Raw genomic sequence first — 25,248 nt, 5'->3', positions numbered from 1 at the left:
GACACTCCTAAAGCTCAATGTACCTGCTACCTTTGAAAAGACAGGTGTGATTCTTACCTGCTCAAGTGCAAGATCTGCTTTCTTAATTCCTTTGATAATAAAGCAACACCCTAGAAATGAAGAACCTTGGAAAATCGTGGGAAAAACCACAGGGGCTTTCCCAGTGCTAGCTGCCTGTTTTGGGATATTAGTTACAACCTTTCATGACTCTGAGAGCTACAATGCAGGCTACCTAGCTAGGGCAGTCTGAAAGAGTCCTCCTGCTTTTCCTTCACAGAACACAAGATAAAGGGAGAAGTGACCAAGATTGTGGTAGGTCACCATTCTGGAAATCTCTCCACCACACTGCGAAAGTGGAGAGCCTGGCTTGCACAGTTAGAAAACTTAATAGTACAGAGAGGTAAAAGTCCCCAGCCCATTCCCTACTGGAGCTGCAGTTAAATTTCCCTGCTATCTTTATATGCTTTTGTGGCATTCATATGCTAGGAGACATTTTTTTTTTTAACACAAAGGGGTCACACTATATATATTGTTTTGTACCTTGTTTTGATAGCATCTTATTTTTTCACAACACATTTAGATACACTTTTTTTTTCCTCATTATTTTTAAGACCATGGAATAGGTTGCTGGATCAATCTGTCTTAGTTTATTCATTCACCCTGTTCACCTGGTTATTTTAAAATAAGAGTTGCATTGTCTTTTCTGATTTGAATTCTCTTCCTGGTTCCCTCACAAATATTGAAAATGTAGTTTTTACATGAGGGAATTCTGCTTGCCTCAGTGCGGCAGCACTGCCGGTGAAGTGATGTCTACCCATGAACATCGCTCAGGCCCCATGACAAAGAGAAGCACAGTAACACCCTGCCTCTAAGCCTCGCCGCACTACGTGTGAGGACATATGCTTCCCTCAGTGCCAGAAAACCAGAGGCAAAGGGACTGTCCTGAGGCCTGGATATTAATTCTCATCCCCTTTAGCACGAGATATGGCCTCGTTGGCACGGAGTCTGGCTTGAGGAGAGCCTCATATTCAGAAGTATTTCCTTAGGGGCGCCTGGGTGGCTCAGCTGTTAAGCCTCTGCCTTCGGCTCAGGTCATGATCCCGGGGTCCTGGGATCGAGTCCCACATCAGGCTCCCTGCTCAGCGGGGAGCCTGCCTCTCCTTCTGCCCCTCCCCCTGTTCGTGCTCTCTCTCTCTCTCTGACAAATAAATAAATAAAATCTTAAAAAAAAAAAGTATTTCTTTAGATACAAGTATCTGGTTATACAATTATTTACATTAATAATAATTAACAATTAATAATATGCTCTAAAATATTAAAGGTAACTCAAACATAAATGTATAGCCAGAATGGGATTTTTAGATCCAGCTAGATATTACCTTGCAATGGACACTGCCTCCAAGAGTTGAATGACTCCAGCAGGGTTTCTGAAGCCTGGGGAGGCTGTGCCAAGAGATACGGCAACTGCTCCTGCTCCATGGCTCTCTCAACCCTCTGATAAATTAGTGTGGGCTTGGTGTGGCATATTAAGGCATGAACTCCTTCCATCCCAGTATGCACATCCTCCTGCAACATGACTTTGGCACTCCTCCCATCAAGAGGTAGAATCCATCTCTCAATCCTTTTCATCTGGGCTGGGCTGGTGACTTGCTTTGACCAATGTCACTTTGTTTGGTGGAAGTAACATTTTGTGACATCTAACGTAAGACCTGAGGAAGACTACAGCTTCTAAGTTCATCCCCATGGAGGGCTGCCCTGAGACCACTGGAAGCCAGTTCAGCCTAAAGGAAGATTAGAGACTAAGTGGAGGAGAAGAACCATGTGGCCCAGCTGACAGCCTGACATCAAATGTCAGGCAAGAGAAGCTTGGGGACCTTCCAGCTCAGCCTATCCTAAATGCAGTTCAAGGAGTGGTCCCAGCTGAAATCCACAGAAAAACCACCCAGGTACCCGAAAGAAATGTTTTAATCCACATTTTGGGGTGGTTTGTTAGGTATTAATAGTTAACTGATACACTTGACTAAATAAACAATTACATTAGAAGAAAATGTTGTGTTTTTCCCCCGATTAATTTGTAGTCTATCTAAACCACTTAAAAAAAAGGAGAGAGACTTGAATGATTGGAGTGCCCTTGCCAAGACAATAAAAGTAGACAGGAGCCAAACCATACATTACAACTGAAGCAGAATGTGGAATTAAGAACAATCAAGGTGTTTCTGGAATCATCTAGAATTGCACTGTCCAATAAGGTAGCCACTATCCACCAAAGTGATAATTTAAATTTTTTTAAGTTAATCAAAATAAATTAAGAACAAATATAATTCCTCAGTTGTACCAACCACATTTTAAGTGCTCAGCAGCCGCCTGTGACTAGTGGCTACTGAGTAACACAGATATAGAACATTCCCATCACCACAGAAAGTTCTATTAGACAGCATCAGAATCTCTTTAACATGAAGGCATTACTGATTTTGGAAAAAGTAAGCAAAAGTGAGATTAAATGCATTCATTTGGATATATAATATGCCCGGGAGCCACCACTGATCAACAAGGCAGAGATGGGTGATACTGTGTAACAATTCTGTCTAGCAGTAAAAACATATTCTAATTTTAGGCCCAATATAAATGAGGATACTCCATTAAAAACAAAACAAAAAACCACAAACTTTAAATAAGGAATCAATTCTAATGGCACTTCAAAATTATAAACCCATATATCAAAATCTGTCATCGCCTTAATATTCTTCACTATCTTTTCAATAATACAAAGGCAATTCATGAAAACCTAAGTTTACTTAAAAGCACACAGGTATCAAAGAATGTTAAAAGAAAGTTGAAACATTTCTGTGGAAATACACTGTTTTTCTTCTTTTTAGCCTGTTTTCTGTGCAGCTTTTATACTTGAATAGCTCCCTCTCCCCCACCAGCCCTGGACTTATTTACTTTGAAGTCAGCAAAGAAAATGGAAAACACTAGTCAGGTCTGACCCCACAAAACACCTCAGAATAAGAAAGGATCTCCCGTTATCCTGGAGAGAGCTGACAAAAGGCACAGTAAAGCCAGGTGTCCTGGCCATCCCTGTTCATAGCAACTGGGATGCTTACTTGGTGAATAAAGTCCATAAGGAAAGAATGGGCTTTCATCTTGTCTTCTAGCTGGTGAAGAATAATCAGTGATGTATTGCTAAACCCAGGTGCTTCTGTTGAAACACAGTAACAAAATTTAAACACATAACATACTGGCTTTACAATAATTACTGCTATTAAAATAAAAAGTTAAAAAATATACCAAAGGAAACTACCAATCTTTTAATGCAACTACTTGTAACATTACCCAAGAGTTTAAAAAATTTAGAGGAAAATTTTGGGAGTCATACCATATTTATTCAAAACACAAACCCTGTTATTGTTAGTTTAATCATTTATATCATTCTAAGCTTGCCAGCTCAAAATGAAGTCAAAGAAAAAACATAAGCACTGATGTTTCCTTCCTAACCCTCTAATGAGGTTTAGCAAACTTGCTAAGTAGGAATTTAGAGAGAGAAATGGACATTTGAGACAGTTTGCTGGTACCTGGGAATACCGAGTGCCCATGATGCTGCAGTGGAAGTGTGAGAAGGACAGTCACCCAGGGCAGAAAGGAAAGCACAGGGCAGAAACATGATATGCCCACTTCTATACATTGAGATTTGCTCATTGCCACTCTCAGGGAAATGTATAATTTCTATTAGGCAAATACAGTGATTATACCAAAACTGTCATTTAATTTGGGAGCAAATAGGTGCCAAATGCTTACATATGCCACCAATTTCGTTTTAGAAATAAAATGGTGAGAAAGCTAAGTAGGGCTAATTAATCTGCTTCACATAGAACAAGCAGGATTTGCCCCAATATTCCTTCAGTTTTTATCCTGCAGATCTGTTCTGAGCCCCTTTCAAAATCTACTATAAGGTAAGTTATAACCTTTTAAAAAATAGTAAAATCATAAACTAAAAAAACATGCTTCGAGAGATGCTTTAATAAAAGAACCAGAATATTCTCAAAATAGATCACTCCATAATATGAAAAGTAAAAGTTCTTACCCTCAGGGACAGACTCAGCCCATCGTGGGTCGGAGGCTGGGTAGTCATCCACCAGATCTACACTGATTTGGGTAACAGCTCTGTCTAGTTCACAGTCGGAATCCAAATCAGAGTGGGGTGAAAAGAGCTCATCAACCATCATTTGAGCATGACCTAGATCTTTTCTGAAATAAAATTGGAAAATAAAAGTATTAAAGGAGGCAAACCATTTTCAAAATTCACCATGAAAAAGTTAACTACAGGGGTGCCTGAGTGGCTCAGTCAGTTAAGTGTCTGCCTTCGGCTCAGGTCATGATCTTGGGGTCCTGAGATCGAGCCCCACATCCAGCTCTCTACTTAACAGGGAGTCTGCTTCTCTCTCCCTCTGCCTCTCCTCCCGCTGGTGTTTGCTCATGCTCACTCTCTCTCTCTCTCGTGCTCACTCTCCTCCTCTCTCTCAAATAAATAAATAAAATCTTTTAAAAAAGAAAAAGTTAACTGGGACAGTCCCCTATTTTAGTTGAGAGAGAGAATTTATTTAGTTGAGAGAGAGAAAGAGAACGAGCATGTGGGAAGAGGAGAGGGAGAGAATCTCAGGCAGACTCCCCGCTGAGTGCAGAGCCCCACATGGGGCTCAATCTCACCACCAGCAAGACCATGACATGAGCGGAAACCAAGAGACGGATGCTCAACCAACTGAGCCACCCAGGTGCCCCAAAGTTAACTACTTTTTTTTTTTTTTTTTAAAGATTTTATTTATTTATTTGAGACAGAGAGAATGAGAGACAGAGAGCATGAGAGGGAGGAGGGTCAGAGGGAGAAGCAGACTCCCTGCCGAGCAGGGAGCCTGATGCGGGACTCAATCCCGGGACTCCAGGATCATGACCTGAGCCGAAGGCAGTCGCTTAACCAACTGAGCCACCCAGGCGCCCAGTTAACTACTTTTAATAACATTTATTTAAAAGGGAGACAACTATTACGCATTTATTAATTCAACAAATATATGTTGAGTACTTACAATATGCTAGGCACTGGAGGCAGAATGACAAGACATTAAAAAACACTCTAAGACTTCACAAAGGACACAGTGTCACAAGGAGCAGAGAGTTAAACAAGTAGTTACATGTACACTGTGACAGAAAAAGAACAGAGCGCTTGCTACAGAGCACACAGAAAGGAAACCAAAACTGTCTGAGGGGCAGGGAAAACTTCCTGGAGGAAGAGGTGCATAAGCAGAGGCCTACAGCTAAGGAAGAGGAGCAGCGAGGCTGAGGGGACTATGGGGAGGGGTACACGGTGGCAGAGAGCACACGTCACACGTGTGAGTATGTATGTCCGTATCTTAGCAAAGAACTGAAGCCATGGGGAGGATGAGATCGCCCAGGAAAGAAAGAGGGAAGAAGGCTTCCAGGGCAGACTCTCAGCAACACCATGAATTAAACGACAGAGGGGGCGCCTGGGTGGCTCAGTCATTAAGTGCCTGCCTTCGGCTCAGGTCATGATCCCAGGGTCCTGGGATCGAGCCTCACATCGGGCTCCCTGCTCTGCGGGAGGCCTGCTTCTCCCTCTCCCACTCCCTGCTTGTGTTCCCTCTCTCACTGTGTCTCTCTCTGTAAAATAAATAAACAAAATCTTTAAAAAAAAAAAAAAAAAACGACAGAGTACATAAAACCTCATACACCATGTTATGGAGTTCTAGGCACTAGAAGGCCTAAGAAGGCACTTCTTAGGCACTAAGAAGAAAGTGTCACGATCTGTTCTATTTTTCCCAAAAGATCATTTTATGATAAGGAAATAGGGGACTGGACAGGAGCGAGAAAAACCCAGTTAAGAAGTTATTGCAGAAATTCAGACAAGAGAAGAAGGGAGTCTCCACCAGCAATAGCTGCAGAAGAGAATGGAGACAAGTGACAGGTTTGGGAAAAAAAAGAGATATAAGGTAAATACTGGCAACTGCTTGGATCTGATATATTTTTGCTCTGAAACTGAATGGATTATGGTAGGACATTTTTGCCAGTGGCAGAAACAGGGGGTAAAAAAGAAAAGAATACCCTTCGGAGAAGACAAGCAGGGCTGTGGATATGTTGAAACTGAGATGCCTGTAGAATATACAACTGCTTTGGAACATTCTTCATTTGTATATAATGGCCTAGAGCATGGTAGATCAGTGTTTCTTTGGCAAATGAGGTCAAGGAAGGAGAAAAAAATCAGGGAGTAGAGAGAAAAATTATGATAGACAACAGCAAAGGTAGACAACTTTTCAGGCAGTTTCGTTATAAACAGGAACAAACAAAAGGGGTGGTAGATCAAAGGGGGACACAAAGTCAAAGACTGGTCTTTTTTTTTTTAAGATTTATTTATTTGAGAGAGAAAGAGAGATCACAGTGGGGGGGAGGGTCCGAGGGAGAGGGAGAAACCCAAGCAGACTCAGCACAGAGCATGGAGCTCAAAAGGGGGCTCCATCTCACAAACCTGAGGTCACAGCCTGAGCCAAAACTCAGAGTCAAACACTTAACCGACTGTGCCACCCAGGCGCCCTGCCCTGTGCCACCCAGGCGCCCTGCCCCTGTTTTTTTTTTTAAATGAAACAGTAAATATGATTAATGGCTGGTGAGAAGAAGCCAGCACAAGAGAGGTCAAAGACACAGAAGAGGAATAACAAAGAACATAGTCTCAAGAGAAGCAGAAGACTGTGGCATTCAAAACAAGAACAAAGAGGGGCGCCTGGATGGCTCAGTCAGTTAAGCATCCAACTCTTGATTTCAGCTCAGGTCGTGTGAGATCGAGCCCCATGTCAGGCTCTGTGCTCAGCAGGGAATCTGCTTGAGATTTTCTCTCCCTCTCCCCCTCCCTTCTGCTCGCTCATGCACACACTCTCTCTCTAAATATATAAATAAAATCTTTAAAACAACCAAAAAAGACAGGGATTCTTCTTAGAAAGAACACCCCTTCCTACTTTATAGGGAGCAAAAGAGGAAAAATAGCTGAGGCTCAGGTAAGTTTGTAGGTATTAAGTCCAGGGAGTTGCTATCTGATGGCTTCTATTATCTCTGTGAAGTAGGAGGCTGAGTCCTCTTGCTAGGTATGGGAGAAGAGGCAGAGAAATGGAAAAGGTGGAGGAGAGTTAGGAAAGCACTGAAATGGACTCTTGGTAGAACAAGAGAAGGAACTGAATAGAGAAACACAGAAAAACCACCTAAAAGTGTTAGGCCAAGCTGAGCTAGAAACCTGGTTATGCTACAGGTTATGGGAATACAAAGTTGACTATAGCATGATAATCAATAATTAACTATTTCAATTAACAGAATAAGTTTCTTAAAGCTCTCATGAGCAAAAGATCTTATATTTATATTGAGTCAAGTGAAAATCAAAATAATATAAAAATTAATTTCAAAGAAACCATGCCATAGAAATAGCAATATTAACCTCAGCAAAAAACTAAACACAGAACATTTTTGAGTGCCATCTACTCATTTCAACCCCCAGGGAGCATTTGGCAATGTCTGAAGATAATTTTGGTAGTCAACAGTTGGGGAAGGATGCTACTGGCACCAAGTGGGAAGAGGCCAGTGATGGCTGCTACACATTCTATGATTCACAGGATAGCTCACAATAAAAAATTGTATGGCTTCAAATGTCAACAGTGATGAGGTAGCAAAACCCTGCTTTAAAAGTATGATTCCACTTTTGAAGAGTCCAATTCTTTAAGACTATTAATAGATTCACACCATCCCAGAAATGGTTACTTGTTAACCTTACAGGGTAAGTTGAAGGCATAGCTGTGCTAGAGACCCATGACCCTATTCCTAAGGTTACTATACTCTCAGGACTTCAGGTCAGGGGATTCTTCTTCATGCTTAATAATCTTCCCCTACAGAACATTTAGAAATGACTATATGGGGTTGAATAGCATCCCTCCAAATCACATTCACCCAGAACCTCAGAATGTGACCTTATTTGGAAATAAGGTTTTTGAATATATAATCAGTTAAGTTATGATGAAGTTATACTGAATTATGGTGGGCTCTAAATCCAATGACTGGTGTCACTATTAGAAGGACATGTAAAGGCAGACACATAGGGAAGAAGGCCATGTGGTAAGGGAGACAACTGGAGTGATCCATGTGCAAGCTAAGGAATGCTGATGATTGCCAGCAACCACCAGAAGCTAGGACAGAAGCAAGCAAAGATTCTTCCCTAGAGCCTTCAGAGGAAGCATGGCCCTGCTGATACCTTGATTTTGGATTTCAGGACTCCAGAACTGTGACAGAATAAATTTCTATGAGGTCACCTGGTTTGTAGTGATTTGTTACAGCAGCCACAGGAAACTAACACAAGGACTACAGTAACTTGCTCCATTATCATTTAAATTTTGAGATGCCACAGGTCTGTCAAAATTGTTAAAGTACCAACTTGTGCAAGACAGGATCATAGTATTTTAATCCAAATCTTGGCAGTAAGACTGAACACCATGCAAGAGAGCAAAATTAAAAGAATATATATATATATTTTTTTTTAAGATTTTACTTATTTATTTGACAGAGAGAGATACGGAGAGAGAGAGAACACAAGCAGGGGGAGTGGGAGAGGGAGAAGCAGGCCTCCCGCGGAGCAGGGAGCCCGATGTGGGGCTCAATCCCAGGACCCTGGGATCATGACCTGAGCCAAAGGCAGTCGCTTAACGACTGAGCCACCCATGCGCCCCTAAAAGAATATATTTTAAAAACAGAATAAAAGAAATTGTCTAATGGTGCCCTCTTCTGGATGAGAAACTAAGCTCAGTAGATCATTATGATGGCACAGAATTATGTGTGTGTGTTTTTAAGATTTTATTTATTTGAAAGAGAGAGAGAGTACACAAGCAGGGGGAGGAGCAGAGGGAGAGGGAGAAGCAGACTCCCCGGTGAGCAGGGAGTCTGATGCGGGGCTCGATCCCAGGACCCTGGGATCATGCCCTGAGCCAAAGGCAGACACTTAACTGACTAAGCCACCCAGGCGCCCTGATGGCACAGAACTGTAAAACTTTACTTGCTATCCCTTCTGTGGGAGTGAGCTCCTATGCATCAAATACCACTATGAGTGGGAGACTATGGGATCACAAGCTGAGAACTGGGGGATATGGAGGTAGTAAACTCTGAATATAACTTTAAAATAAAGATCTGCCAGATAAACTAATGATCCTTCAGACAGTCCAACGGACACCCCACTCAACACTTCACAAAGGAAGAAACAAAATTCCAGAAATGTTAAGCAATCTGTCCAAAGTCTCACACAGCTACTTGGGGCACAGCAAAGGCTAGATCTCAATTTTCCTTAGTGTTCATTCAAATGTGAATTTACTATACCTTTTAAGGAAGGTACAGGATATGCAGAATAAATGTCTAGGACAAACAAATGACTGAATTGGCTTTCAAACCAGAAGCATCAGGTCAGCAAGTGTAGCAAACTGAGTATCATTCCCCTTCCATATGCACACTCCCTATCAGCACCCTCCCATGGAGGGAGAGGGAGGGCTCGCCCCTGTGACTTGTTATGGCCAATGGGATATTGGCAAATATGACCCAAGCAGAGATTTGAAAAGCACTTGTACACTGAGGCTTACTCTCTTGCCACTCCTGGAACCCTGAGATATGTAAACCTGCTAGATGATGACAGGGCGTATGAGCAGAGAAATGACCAGAGCCCCCAAAATGTGAGCAAGTCTAGCTGGGATGGCTGGCAGCTGATCATGGACAGTGAATCCAGATGAGAACCATAAAATGGCCACCTGAGCCCAACCCCAAACAGCCAGACGGCAGAATCATGAGCTGTATTAAACGAGCCACTATGTTCTCTGGTGACTTTGTATGCAACAAAACCCAATGAATAGGCCAAGTCTATTTTCTTTATAACATCAATAAACCTTTGTATGCAACTTATTTGCCTTCAGAGTATACATAAAACATGCTTGCTAGATGTCTTTCATGATCATTATTTTTAACAGCACATTGTTATCCATTAAGTGGAGAGGGTATGTGACATCATGTTTTTCCTAGATTAACTGGAAGCCTCTTGTGGCTACCAAGTTCAGACTAAGTTTGTTAAAGCACTGAGAAGCACAGAAAAACATTTTCTCTTTGGTGGCATCATTCCTCCACCTTGCTCCCACCAGTCCACAAATAAGTAGCATATATCAGTAAAATGTGTCCTCAGACATAAAATAAATTAAGCCATCATTTAAAAACTTTTCATACCTGCAGTACTGCAGAAAAGCAGCTTTTAACAATTTGGTTTTATCCTCCTGGGCAATGGTTTCATTCTTTGTAGAAGCCTCAAAAACCATACTCTGTCAAATAAAAAACTGTAATTTAGAGGTGAAGGTATCAGAATATACCGAATTGTTGGACTAAAAACCGGACCCACCTATGACAGCAACAACACAGACACATAAGCTATTTACCATGTTCTTCATATACCAGCAGTCTACTTAAGACATTTACTGCAACAAGATAAAATGGACTAAATGATCGACTAAAGTCTTATCAAAAAGGTATATAGAAGGGCGGAGCAAGATGGCAGGGGAGTAGGAGACCTGGATTTCCTCTGGTCTCAGGAATTCAGCTGGATAGGGATCAAACCATTCTGAACACCTACAAACTCAACAGGAGATCGAAGAAAAGAATAGCAACAACTCTCTGAACAGAAAAGCGACCACTTTCTGGAAGGTAGGATGTGCAGAGAAGTGAATCCGAGGCGATATTTGGGAGGACAGATGGCGGGGGGGGGGGGGGGGGGGGGCCTCCATCGGCCACTTCTGGCAAGTGATAGGGCCGGGGAGCACAAAATTAGAACTTTTAGAAGTCGGCTCTGCTAAGGGACGTCGCTCCAGTGGCTAAGCGGGGGCGTGGAGCCCTCGTGGGAGTGTAGTCTCAGGACCCTTGGGATCACAGAAAGACAGAGGGTGCCTGAGTGCGGCAGAGCGCCCAGGTATCGGAGCGGAGAAGCCGGCTGCAGATGGAGCCGAGGCGCAGGCTCTCAGCTCGGGGTTGCTATAAACTGTGATCCGCAGCACAGTCAGGCCACTGCTCTTCCAGCAGGGACCCAACAAGCAGCAGATCCGGGGAGACTCCCCTTCCTCCCCTGGGAGGAGCGGCGCGGGAGCGCACTGCAGGGATCTGCTGGGTTTGGAGACTCCACATGGAGTCGGATGCCAGAGATAGAAACGCTCAGTCACAGGCCGGGTGAGCACAGAGTGCGGCCGGAGACCGGGGAGACGGGAGTGACTGACGGCTTTTCTCTGGGGGCTCACTGAGGAGCGGGGCCCCGAGTTCTCAGCTCCTTTGGGGTGGAGATTGGGAGGCCGCCATTTTCACTCTCGTCCTCCCAGCCTCCGAAGCTGTACACAAAGCTTGCAGGGAACAAAAGCTCCTGAGAGCAAACCCCAGCAGATTACTTAGCCAGGACAGGACAAGGGCAGGGCAATTCCGCCTCCGGCAAAGACACTGGGAACCACGGCAACAGGCCCCTCCCCCAGAAGATCAGCAAGAACAGCCAGCCAAGACCAAGTTTACCAATCAATGAGAATAGCAGAACTCTAGCACTAGGGGAATAATGCACATAGAATCCATGGCTTTTTTACCATGATTCTTTAGTCTTTCAAAGTTAATTTTTTTAACTGTCTTTTTTTTTTGAATTTTTTTTTCCCTTTTTCAACCAACATCTTATCAATTCTTTTTTTAAAAAACATTTTTATTTTTCATTTTTAGAGTCATATTCTACCCCTTCATAGTAGTTACCCTTATTTTTGGCATCTATATATATAAGTTGTTCTCTCTTTAAAATTTTGAGATAGTTTCTTCTAACAGATCAAAATATACCCTAAATCTCTAGTGTATAGTTTTGTTCTACTCTCCTGCCTGATCACATTCTCTCCCTTTTTTTTTCTTTTTTCTTTTTTTAAAATCCTCTTCTTTCTTTTTTCAAACAACTTATCAATTCCATTTATAAAATTTTTTATAATTTTCATCTTTACAGTCATATTCCATCCCTTCATCATATCAACCCTTATTTTTGTACATACGTAAGTTTTTCTTTAAAATTTTGGGAGGCACTTTCTTCTAACAGACCAAAATACACCCAAAATCTAGTATGTGGCACTGATCTGTGCACCAGCCTGATCATATTCTGTTTTTTTTGTTTTGTTCTGTTTTTGTTTTTATCTTTTTCTTTTTTCTTTCTTTCCCTTTCTTTTCCCCCGGCTTCAGGTCTTTTCTGATTTGTTTAGAGTATATTTTCTGGGGCCATTGTTACCCTGTTAGCATTTTGTTCTCTCATTAATCTATTCTCCTCTGCACAAAATGACAAGACGGAAAAAATCACCTCAAAAAGAAGAACAAGAGGTAGTACCGACTGCCAGGGACCTACTCAATACAGACATTAGTACGATGCTGGATCTAGAGTTCAGAATCATCACTTTAAAGATACTAGCTGGGCTTGAAAAAAGCATGGAAGTTATTAGAGAAACCCTTTCTGGAGAAATAAAAGAACTAAAATCTAACCAAGTCGAAATCAAAAAGGCTATTAATGAGGTGCAATCAAAAATGGGGGCGCTAACTGCTAGGATAAATGAGGCAGAAGAGAGAATCAGTGATACAGAAGACCAAATGATGGAAAATAAAGAAGCTGAGAAAAAGAGATAAACAACTACTGGATCACGAGGGCAGAATTCGAGAGCTAAGCGATACCATAATACGAAACAACATTAGACTAATTGGGATCCCAGAAGAAGAAGAAAGAGAGAGAGGGGCAGAAGGTATATTGGAGCAAATTATAGCAGAGAACTTCCCTAATTTGGGGAAGGAAACAGGCATCAAAATCCAGGAGGCACAGAGAACCCCTCTCAAAATCAATAAAAATAGGTCAACACCCCAACATCTAATAGTAAAACTTACAAGTCTCAGAGATAAAGAGAAAATCCTGAAAGCAGCTCAGGAGAAGAGATATGTAACCTACAATGGTAGAAACATTAGATTGGCAACAGACCTATCCACAGAGACCTGGCAGGCCAGAAAGGACTGGCAGGATATATTCAGAGCACTAAATGAGAAAAATATGCAGCCAAGAATACTATATCCAGCTAGGCTGTCATTGAAATTAGAAGGAGAGATAAAAAGCTTCCAGGACAAACAAAAACTAAAGGAATTTGCAAACACGAAACCAGCCCTACAAGAAATATTGAAAGGGGTCCTCTAAGCAAAGAGAGAGCCTAAAAGCAACATAGACCAGAAAGGAACACAGACAATATACAGTAACAGTCACCTTACAGGCAATACAATGGCACTAAATTCCTATCTTTCAATAGTTACCCTGAATGTAAATGGGCTAAATGCCCCAATCAAAAGACACAGGCTATCAGATTGGGTAAAAAAACAAGACCCATCGATATGCTGTCTGCAAGAGACTCATTTTAGACCCAAAGACACCCCCAGATTGAAAGTGAGGGGGTGGAAAACCATTTACCATGCTAATGGACACCAAAAGAAAGCTGGGGTGGCAATCCTTATATCAGACAAATTAGATTTTAAACCAAAGACTACAATAAGAGATGAGGAAGGACACTATATCCTACTTAAAGGGTCTATCCAACAAGAAGATCTAACAATTGTAAATATCTATGCCCCTAACATGGGAGGAGCCAATTATATAAGGCAATTAATAACAAAAGCAAAGAAACACACTGACAACAATACAGCAATAGTGGGGGACTTTAACACCCCCCTCACTGAAATGGACAGATTGTCTAAGCAAAAGATCAACAAGGAAATAAAGACTTTAAATGACACACTGGACCAAATGGACTTCACAGACATATTCAGAACATTCCATCCCAAAGCAACGGAATACACATTCTTCTCTAGTGCCCATGGAACATTCTCCAGAATAGATGCTAGGTCACTAATCAGGTCTCAACCGGTACCAAAAGATTGGGATCATTCCCTGCCTATTTTCAGACCACAATGCTTCGAAACTAGGACTCAATCACAAGAGGAAAGTCTGAAAGAACTCAAATACATGGAAGCTAAAGAGCATCCTACTAAAGAATGAATGGGTCAACCGGGAAATTAAAGAATTAAAAAAATTCATGGAAATCAATGAAAATGAAAACACAACTGTTCAAAATCTTTGGGATGCAGCAAAGGCAATCCTAAGAGGAAAGTATATAGCAATACAAGCCTCTCTCAAGAAACAAGAAAGGTCTCAAGTACACAACCTAACCCTACACCTAAAGGAACTGGAGAAAGAACAGCAAATAAAGCCTAAACCCAGCAGGAGAAGAGAAATAATAAAAATCAGAGCAGAAATCAATGAAAGAGAAACCAAAAGAACAGTAGAACAGATCAACGAAACTAGGAGCTGGTTCTTTGAAAGAATTAACAAGATTGATAAACCCCTGGCCAGATTTATCAAAAAGAAAAGAGAAATGACCCAAATCAACAAAATCATGAATGAAACTGGAGAGATCACAACCAACACCAAAGAAATACAATTATAAGAACATATTCTGAGCAACTATATGCCAGCAAATTAGATAACCTGGAAGAAATGGATGCATTCCTAGAGATGTATCAACTACCAAAACTGAACCAGGAAGAAACAGAAAACCTGAACAGACCTATAACCACTAAGGAAATTGAAGCAGTCATCAAAAATCTCCCAAAAAACAAAAGCCCAGGGCCAGATGGCTTCCCAGGGGAATTCTACCAAACATTTAAAGAAGATTTAATACCTATTCTTCTGAAACTGTTCCAAAAAATAGAAATGGAAGGAAAACTTCCAAACTCGTTTTATGAGGCCACCATTACCTTGATCCCAAAACCAGACAAAGACCCCATCAAAAAGGAGAATTACAGACCAATATCCTTGATGAACATGGATGCAAAAATTCTCACCAAAATACTAGCCAATAGGATCCAACAGTACATTAAAAGGATTATTCACCACAACCAAGTGGGATTTATCCCTGGGCTGTAAGGTTGGTTCAACATCCGCAAATCAATCAACGTGATACAATACACTAACAAAAGAAACAACAAGAATCATATGATCCTCTCAACAGATGCAGAAAAAGCATTTGACAAAGTACAGCATCCTTTCTTGATCAAAACTCTTCAGAGTATAGGGATAGAGGGTACATACCTCAATATCATAAAAGCCATCTACGAGAAACCTACAGTGACTATCATTCTCAATGGGGAAAAACTGAGAGCTTTCCCCCTAAGGTCAGGAACGCGGCAGGGATGTCCACTATCACCACTGCTATTCAACATAGTTTTAGCAATCAGACAACAAAAAGAAATCAAAGGCATCCAAATTGGCAAAGAAGTCAAACTCTCACTCTTTGCAGATGATATGATACTTTATGTGGAAAACCCAAAAGACTCCACCCGAAAACTGCTAGAACTCATACAGGAATTCAGTCAAGTGGCAGGATATAAAATCAATGCACAGAAATCAGTGGCATTCCTATACTCCAACAACAATACAGAAGAAAGAGAAATTAAGGAGTCGATCCCATTTACAATTGCACCCAAAACCATAAGATACCTAGGAATAAATCTAACCAAAGAGGGAAAGGATCTGTACTCAGAAAACTATAAAATACTCATGAAAGAAATTGAGGAAGACACAAAGAAATGGAAAAACGTTCCATGCTCATGGATTGGAAGAACAAATATTGTGAAGATGTCAATGCTATCTAGAGCAATCTACACATTCAATGCAATCCCCATCAAAATACCATCCACTTTTTTCAAAGAAATGGAATAATCCTAAAATTAGTATGGAACCAGAAAGACCCCGAATAGCCAGAGGAATGCTGAAAAAGAAAAGCAAAGCTGGCGGCATCACAACTCCGGACTTCCAGCTCTATTACAAAGCTGTCATCATCAAGACAGTATGGTACTGACACAAGCACAGACACATAGATCAATGGAACAGAACAGAGAGCCCAGAAATGGACCTTCAACTTTATGGTCAACTAAACTTTGACAAAGCAGGAAAGAATGTCCAATGGAGAAAAGACAGTCTCTTCAACAAATGGTGTTGGGAAAATTGGACAGCCACATGCAGAAGAATGAAACTGGACCATTTCCTTACACCACACACAAAAATAGACTCCAAATGGTTGAAAGACCTCAATGTGAGACAGGAGTCCATCAAAATCCTAAAGGAGAACACAGGCAGCAACCTCTTCGACCTCAGCTGCAGCAACTTCTTCCTAGAAACATCACCAAAGGAAAGGAAAACAAGGGCAAAAATGAACTATTGGGACTTCATCAAGATAAAAAGCTTTTGCAAAGCAAAGGAAACAGTCAACAAAACCAAAAGACAACCAACAGAATGGGAGAAGATATTTGCAAATGACATATCAGATAAAGGGCTAGTATCCAAAATCTATAAAGAACTTACCAAACTCAACACCCAAAGAACAAATGATCCAACCAAGAAATGGGCAGAAGACATGAACAGACATTTTTCCAAAGAAGACATCCAAATGGCCAACAGACACATGAAAAAGTGCTCAATATCGCTCGGCATCAGGGAAACCCAAATCAAAACCTCAATGAGATACCACCTCACACCAGTCAGAATGGCTAAAATTAACAAGTCAGGAAATGACAGATGTTGGCGGGGATGCAGAGAAAGGGGAACCCTCCTACACTGTTGGTGGGAATGCAAGCTGGTGCAGCCACTCTGGAAAACAGTATGGAGGTTCCTCAAAAAGTTGAAAATAGACCTACCATACGATCCAGCAATTGTGCTACTGGGTATTTACCCCAAAGATACAAATGTAGGGATCTGAAGGGGTACGTGCACCCCGATGTTTATAGCAGCAATGTCCACAATAGCCAAACTGTGGAAAGAGCCAAGATGTCCATGGACAGATGAATGGATAAAGAAAATGTGGTACATATATACAATGGAATATTATGCAGCCATCAAAAGGAATGAGATCTTGCCATTTGCAATGACATGGATGGAACTGGAGGGTGTTATGCTGAGCGAAATAAGTCAATCAGAGAAAGACATGTATCATATGACTTCACTGATATGAGGAATTCTCAGGAAACAAACTGAGGGTTGCTGGAGTGGGGGGTAGGGTGGGAGGGATGGGGTGACTGGGTAATAGACACTGGGGAGCATATGTGCTATGGTGAGCGCTGTGAATTGTGCAAGACTGTTGAATCACAGATCTGTACCTCTGAAACAAATAATGCAATAAATGTTAAGAAAAAGAAAAAGAAGATAGCAGGAGGGAAAGAATGAAGGGGGGGGGAACCGAAGGGGGAGACGAACCATGAGAGATGATGGACTCTGAAAAACAAACTGAGGGTTCTAGAGGGGAGTGGGGTGGGGGGATGGGTTAGCCTGGTGATGGATATTAAAGAGGGCAGGTTCTGCATGGAGCACTGGATGTTATGCACAAACAATGAATCATGGAACACTACATCAAAAACTAATGATGAAATGTATGGTGATTAACATAACAATAAAAAACAAAGCTAAAAAAAAAGGTATATATAACCACAGGAATCCTGAAAAATAAAAAACTGGAGGAGGTATCACAATCCCAGATAACAAGTTATACTACAAAGTATGCTTGTGTTCCTGCTCTCGCTGTCTCTCTGTCAAATAAATAAAATCTTTAAAACAAAACAAAACAAAAGGACCTAAATGTGAGAACTGAAACCATAATAATCCTAGAAGAGAGCAAAGGCAATAATTTCTCTGACATTGGCTGCAGCAACACTTTTCTAGATATGTCTCCTAAGGCCAAGGAAACCAAAGCAAAAATAAACTATTGGGACTATATCAAAATAAAAAGCTTTTGCACAATAAATGAAACAAAGCTAAAGGACAACCTACTGAATCTCATTTTAAATGACATATCTGATAAAAGGTTAGAATCCAAAATACATAAAGAACTGATACAACTCAACACCCAAAAGACAAATAACCCATTTAAAAATGAGAAGACATGAACAGACTTTCTCCAAAGAAGATATCCAGATGGCCAACACACGAAAAAATGCTCAAAATCACTCATCAGGGAAATGCAAATCAAAACCACAACGAGATATTACCTCACACCCGTCAGAAAGGCTAAAGTCAAAAACAGAAGAAACAGTAAGTGTTGGCAAGGATATGGATGAAAAAGGAACCACTGTACACTTTTGGTGAGAAGGTAAACTGGTGCAGCCACTGTGGAAAACAGTGTGGAGATTGCTCAAAAAATTAAAAACAGAATTATCATATGATCTAGTAATTCCACTACTGGGTATTTACCCAAAGAATACAAAAACACTAAATCAAAAATATATTATGAACCCCTATGGTTATTGCAGCACTATTTACAATAGCTAGATTATGGAAGCAGCCTAAGTGTCCATCAATAGATGAAATGGATAAAGAAGATGTGATATATACATACAATGCAATATTACTCAGCCATAAAAATGAATGAAAGTTTGCCATTTGCAACAACATGGAAGGATCTAGAGAGTAAAGGCTAAGTGAAACAAGTCAGTCAGAGAAAGACAAATACCATATGATTTCACTCATAGGTGGAATTTATTTTTTTAAAAGATTTTTATTTATTTATTTGATAGAGACACAGCAAGAGAGGGAACACAAGCAGGGGCAGTGGGAGAGGGAGAAGCAGACTTCCCGAGGAGCAGGGAGCCCGATGCGGGGCTTAATCCCAGGACCCTGGGACCATGACCTTAGCCAAAGAGAGACACTTAACAACTGAGCCACCCAGGCGCCCCTCATATGTGGAATTTAGGAAACAAAGTAAACAAAGAAAAAAATGAGACAAAGTAAAAAATAGACTCTTAACTATAGAGAAAAAACTGGTGGTCACCAGAGGGGGGAGGTGAGTGGGGGATGGGTGAAATAGGTGAAGGGGATTAAGAGTGCATTTATCATAATGAGCACTAAGTAATTTATACAATTATTGAATCACTATATTATATACCTGAAACTAGTATAACAATGTATATTAACTACACTGGAATAAAAATTAAAATAAAAATAAATAATATGGATTGACATACAATTTTTTTTAAAAAGATATATATAATTCAGGGATTATATTTTGAGTAAAATTATCTGGGGGTTTCATCATAACCCGCACAACCTTTTATAGGTTTGCTCTTACACAATTCATTTCATTGTGTATTACTAAGAATAATGGTTGATTTCAAACTCAAACAAGGATTTAGAAAAAATTTTAAAGAAGAATAACATAGCTTCAGAATATAAGGCAATATTATAAAAATCACATGACTACAAAGGAATAAAAGTAAAAAAAATTGTTACTTTCTGTTGAAACTATCATTTTAATTTTGAATTATAGAAATAGTCTATATAGGGCGCCTGGGTGGCTCAGTTAAGCGTCTGCCTTCAGCTCAGGTCATGATCCCAGGGTCCTGGGATCGAGCCCCACATCGGGCTCCCTGCTCAGTGGGGAGCCTGCTTCTCCCTCCCCCACTCCCTTTGCTTGTGTTCCCTCTCTCGCTGTCTCTCTCTGTCAAATAAATAAAATCTTAAAAAAAAAAAAAAAAGAAATAGTCTATATAGTTCACATTCTATTCAAGTGTAAATTACCCCAAATGATATTATTTTTAGTCTCCTGTAAGAGAATGATACAAATCTCCAGATCAGGGTATTTCATTTTCAAGATGAGAGAAAAAAAAAAAAATGTTTTTTTTCCCCACTCTCCCTGTCAAAATCATCCCACAATAGCAAGAAGTGCAACCACCTGAACACCTGTGATTCCAACTACAACACATGAAGATGGAAACCAGAAGGAATGGCAATGACAGAGCAGAGAGGAGACAAGCAAACTGGTGTGTGTGGTGCAGGGACAGGTCCTGGTGGGGATTTGTGGACTATGAAAAGGAAAGTTCCAAGATGACAGTAGACGCAGAGTTTCTAGAGATTTGACTATGGGGAAAACCATACTGACAGGCATTTAAAGAGCTCCTGGAGGCTGTGAGAAGTTGGGCCAGATATTAAAGAAGAGTGAAAGCAAATATAAAATTAGTCCATTAAACACTCCAAGAGTCACATAAAGCTGAGTAATGAAGGAAATGTAATCAGCATATTACTTGACTCAGTGAACCATAAGTAATATTCACATTGTCATTAAAGGAAAAAAATTTATAGGGGGATGATAAAGGCAGAGGGAGGACTATAAGTTACCCTAAATCCTTATCTTCTGTAATAGGAAATCAACAGATGTCTAATATTGGTGAATTAAGAGATGGCAACACATGATATTACTTAGACATATGGAGAAAAATACCAGCAGAAACAGCTACAAGACTTAAAAGGAGCTACTTCTGGAAAGGAGGACAAAGGAGATGAGGGAGGTAAAAGAATTATGTTTTCATCACAACTCTTTTAAAACTGTTAAACTAAAACATTTGTGGGAAATAACCCTGATAAAAATCTTAAAATCTTATGGAACCACATTACCTCATTGCTGGGTCCAGCAACTGAAGATGCTAGGGAATCTTCAAGATCTTCTGCTAATATGGACACGCCTTCCCTTGAAGTAATAGACACCAACCCACTGTTTCTAGAAAAAAGGATAGGAAAACCACCGCAGGAACCAGCTCCTAAAATACTATCTCCTAAAAGAAAGAAAAATACACAGACATACATAACAAAAAAATGCTTTCTAAAATCTACTGCCCTAAGCAGAGAATCATCTTGATACACTAAGAACTTTTTTTTTCCCTTTACAATATTCCTCCTACTTTGAACTCAGCTTTTTAATTCCAAATCAAATGTCAAGAACCTGTTGCTATTTGAAATAGCAGGCTCTGTGTCCTTCAGTTTGGGAAATAAAAACTAGCCTTCCAAATAGCAGTGAGTATAATAAACCAAAAAAGAAAATTATTCATTCTGCAAAACTCAGAATGACAGCTTTTTCAATCCAATGGAGTCCTCTTGCCCTCTTTCTATCTTTATGTATTAAGTAGGTCAATGGAGAAGGGAAGAAAAGTCTCAGCTTGCTCAATTCCTTATTAACATTCTCCCTACCCAAAGTCAAGGCTCTTGCGTTGAAACTAGAAAATCTAGGTTCCACCCTGTTGCCTCACTTGGATTTTGCCCTCTGTCCGATCTCTTTAGATAAAAATCCTGATTAAACTGTCTGCTTGGCTTTTTTTTCACTCCTGGCTGACTCCCCCCACCCTCTGCCATCATTCCAGCCCCCTTGCATGAGTCCAGCACCTGGGATTCTTCTTAGCTAGGGGTCTGGACAAACTTACTTAAAGAACATCATCTCAGAATAAATTAGCCTAACCAGGAATAAGCAATTACTTTTCTTAGTGTCAGAGTTTTGCTTCCTGGCCTCTTATGGGGGAAAACATTACTATTTTTTTGACCATAAATATAACAGTTTGGGAACTGGTATTTCAGTAGGGTTGTGACTTCAGCTACTACTGCTCTGGTACTGACTGTCTCAATAACACCTGGAGGCATGTTTAAAACAACACTTACAGAAAGAGAATAAAAACTGCTAAGAATGACTAACGAGTCATTAATCATCCTTTCTGAAACTGATACTGTACCTTGTGTATTAAAGACAATTTTCTCCCGAGGGAGAGAAAACTTCCCAGTTCCTGTGGCACACACATAGACAGCACTTTCAGTATACAGATAGGCAGTCTGATTTGAAAAGTTTGGGACCATCAACCGACACATGATCAAGTCTTCAGACTGAAAAACGTCAGATTACATTTAATGGTAATTAAAACAAAAATACTTGCTTGTGTAATTTTGTAATTTATATTTTTATACACTATCTCATAAAAGTGATAAAATAATTCAGACTGTCCTTGTCAAAACCGAAACACTAGATGATTTACAAAATATGACAGGGTAAGTTTATAAACATCAATTAAGAGAAATCATTTGTCGAGTTGTAAATATTCAGCAAATTTTGAAAATTCCATGGTGGTTAAGATTTTAACTAAAAGCCTATAAAAAATGTCAGAAAAAAAGATTAATTTATTATTGATTTAAAATTGGCAAATACTTTATAAGTGACCCCTGGTGAACATTTTGGTTCTTACTTCACTGTGAAGATATCAAGCACAAGAAAATTGAGTTAATTTGTTTATAGATAAAATCAGAAGCAGAAATAGAAATATGACCTAATTAAATGAAATCAGCAAATGTTAAAAATATATACTGTTTGTTATTAAAGAAGTAATTTTATTTCTTTACACCTCTTTTGCATTGCCTGACAAATCTTAACACTGAGCATGTTTTTCTTGCATAATCAGAACTATAAGGTTTGTTTGAAACAAAAGGACAAATTAAACGATTTCCTTACAGTATTTAGTTACAGTCATATTAAGAATAAAGACTTAACAAAATTACATACTATACTATATAAGGCTAAATGAAATGAATTTACAGTTAAGCTTTTCCTTATGAACATCATCATTATTCAACAATATTTACAATATTAAACAACTGCTTGCTATCAGCTGCTTCCACTCTCATCTCTCTTTAGCTAAGGCTGTGCAAAGGAATGAGCCTCAGATGGCAAACAAAATGCAATGCCTAAAAACCAGCTATTTAAAAATATTTCCAAGCCCTACAGGTGAATCTCTCAAAAGAACCTGACCCTACAACGGTTAGGACAAACAATTCAGTATGTTATTGTCATTTGTAATTTAATTTACAGATAGAAATCTTACCTGAAAAGGTGGATTATACTGAGTGACTTCTACAGTTACCGCATCAGACATTTGGTGGCCATTATCTTCTACTGTTATCAGAGAGTAATAGATGAGACATGGATTGTCTGCTGGGTGCCATGCGGCTGCCAAAATCAGGAGCCCATCACTAATCAATGAAAAAGAAAGATCTGCAGCCTCTTGGAAGTCAGTTTGTCAGTTTCTTATAAACAGATACTAACCATATGACCTAGCAATCCCACTCCTAGATATTTAAAAATAAAAACTTACGTTCACACAAAAACCTGTGTGCAAATAGCTATAGTGGCTTTATTCATAATTACCTAAAACTGGAAGCCCAATATCCTTCAACTGCTTAATAGATAAATCCTGGTAATTTTTTTTTAAAGATTTTACTTATTTGAGAGAAGAGAGTACAAGTGGGGAGAGGGGCAGAAGGAGAGACAGAATCCCAGACTCTGAGCTGAGCACGAGCCCAATGCGGGGCTCAATCCCATGACCCTGAGATCATGACCTGAGCTGAAATCAAGAGTCGGGACATTTAACTGACTCAGCCATCCAGGCGCCCCAAGCTCTGGTAATTCTACAGAGTGTGCCACTACTCAGCAGTAAAAAGGAAGAAACTATTGAAGGCACATCAAATGCATTATGCTAAGTGAAAGAAGCCAGTCTCGAAAGACTTTATACTGTATGATCCCATTTATAGGGCATTCAGAAGAAGGCAATGTAGTTTAACTACAGGGACTGAAAACACATCAATAGTTGCCAGGGGTTGAAAGTGAAGGAGGGTTTGATTACAATGGGACATGAGGAAATTTTGGGGGTGATGGAACTATTCCATATCGTGATTGTGTCTTACAATCAAATGAGTCTGCATTTGTCAATTCATTAAATTATACACTAAAACAGGTGAATTTTACTGTATATAAAATACAGCTCAATAAATCTGACTTTAAAAAAAGATCAACAAATCATCAAATGCAGGACCGGCAAAGCATAGCCCTCAGGCCAAACTGTGCCCAAGTGAGGTTTTATAAATGAAGCTTTACTGGAATACAGCCATGCCCACTCATTTCTGTATTGTCCATGGATGCTTTCATGCTATTATTGATAAGAGTAGAATAGCTGCAGTGAAGACCACATGCCCTCAAAGCCTAAAATAGTTTGGGGCCCTTCAAAGAAAGGCTGCCAAACCCTGGCCTAATCTGTTCTTTAAAGCTTACTTTGGTCCGGAGGAACATTTTGTTTCTACTTTTAACAATCAGTTATAGAAACTTCAATGTGAAAACAAACATTTTTCTATCTTAAAGCTTATATGTTTCTCTTAAGTCTATCAAAATTGTTGCCCTCGGGGCGCCTGGGTGGCTCAGTTGTTAAGCATCTGCCTTCGGCTCAGGTCATGGTCCCAGGGTCCTGGAATCGAGCCCCACACCAGGCTCCCTGCTCCGCGGGAAGCCTGCTTCTCCCTCTCCCACTCCCCCTGCTTGTGTTCCCTCTCTCACTGTGTCTCTGTCAAATAAATAAAATCTTTAAAAAAAAACAAACCTGTTGCCCTCAACAAAGAATTAAATGGTCTCTAATCTCAACCCCTCCAAAACATTCAGTAGTATTTATTATCAGCAACTTTCATTCAAGTCTCAGAAGTATTAATGGGGGGCAAGCGCCCTCTACTGACAACTAAAAACAAGAAACAGAAAAAAAAAAAAATGAAAAAAAATGAAACCCAGCTAGTGACTAAATGACATCACTCCAAATCAAGCAATCCTAACATGGCTCTCATTTCTTTTTCCACTGTGATCTTCACCCAGCTCCTGGACTCTTATCATTTCTACTTGGACTCTTGAAAGGAATCCAAAAATACTGGCCCAAACTTGTAACATACTGGCAGTGACCTAAAGAGCTAATACAGGATATAGAAGAATGTTTTGCATAAAAAGGAACTAATAGATTAAAGACCTAAATGTGAGATCTGAAACCATAAAACTCCAAAAAGCAAACACAGGCAGTAATCTCTTGGACATCAGCCTTAACAACATTATTTATGGATATGTCTCCTCAGGCAAGCAAAACAAAAGCAAAAGCAAACTCTTGTGGCTACACCAAAATAAAAAGCTTTTGCACAGTAAAGGAAACTATCAACAAAACAAAAAGGAAACCTACTGAATGGAATTTCAAAAGTGATGTGTCTGATAAGTGGTTAATATCTAAAATACGTAAAGAAGTTACACAACAACAAAAAAACCCCAAACAACCTGATTTAAAAATAGGCAGAGGCCATGAATAGATGTTTTTCTAAAGAAGACATACAGATGGCTAACAGACATGTGAAAAGATGCTCAACATCAGTATTCATCAGGGAAATGCAAATCAAAACCACAATGAGATATCACCTCACACCTATCAGAATGGCTAAAATAAAAAGGACAA

At 40.0% G+C, this 25,248-nt stretch overlaps 1 protein-coding gene across 1 annotated transcript in view; it reads right to left on the bottom strand.

The window, feature by feature from the left end:
* NUP133 (nucleoporin 133) overlaps window positions 1-25,248 on the bottom strand; it is a 64,872-nt gene that overhangs the window by 24,992 nt on the left and 14,632 nt on the right. The window contains exons 9-14 of the mRNA XM_021696074.2: window positions 22,822-22,969; window positions 21,685-21,832; window positions 20,582-20,739; window positions 10,294-10,385; window positions 4,082-4,245; window positions 3,105-3,199 (exon numbers count right to left, since the gene is read on the bottom strand). Of these exons, the coding sequence (XP_021551749.1) occupies window positions 3,105-3,199; window positions 4,082-4,245; window positions 10,294-10,385; window positions 20,582-20,739; window positions 21,685-21,832; window positions 22,822-22,969 (805 nt within the window). The remainder of the gene's footprint in view (window positions 1-3,104; window positions 3,200-4,081; window positions 4,246-10,293; window positions 10,386-20,581; window positions 20,740-21,684; window positions 21,833-22,821; window positions 22,970-25,248) is intronic.

Source organism: Neomonachus schauinslandi, chromosome 6, assembly GCF_002201575.2.
Source record: "Neomonachus schauinslandi chromosome 6, ASM220157v2, whole genome shotgun sequence".
Taxonomy (NCBI): Eukaryota; Metazoa; Chordata; class Mammalia; order Carnivora; family Phocidae; genus Neomonachus; species Neomonachus schauinslandi.
The sequence above is the reverse complement of the archived record's forward strand: the minus strand, read 5'-3'. Positions and strand labels throughout refer to the sequence as shown.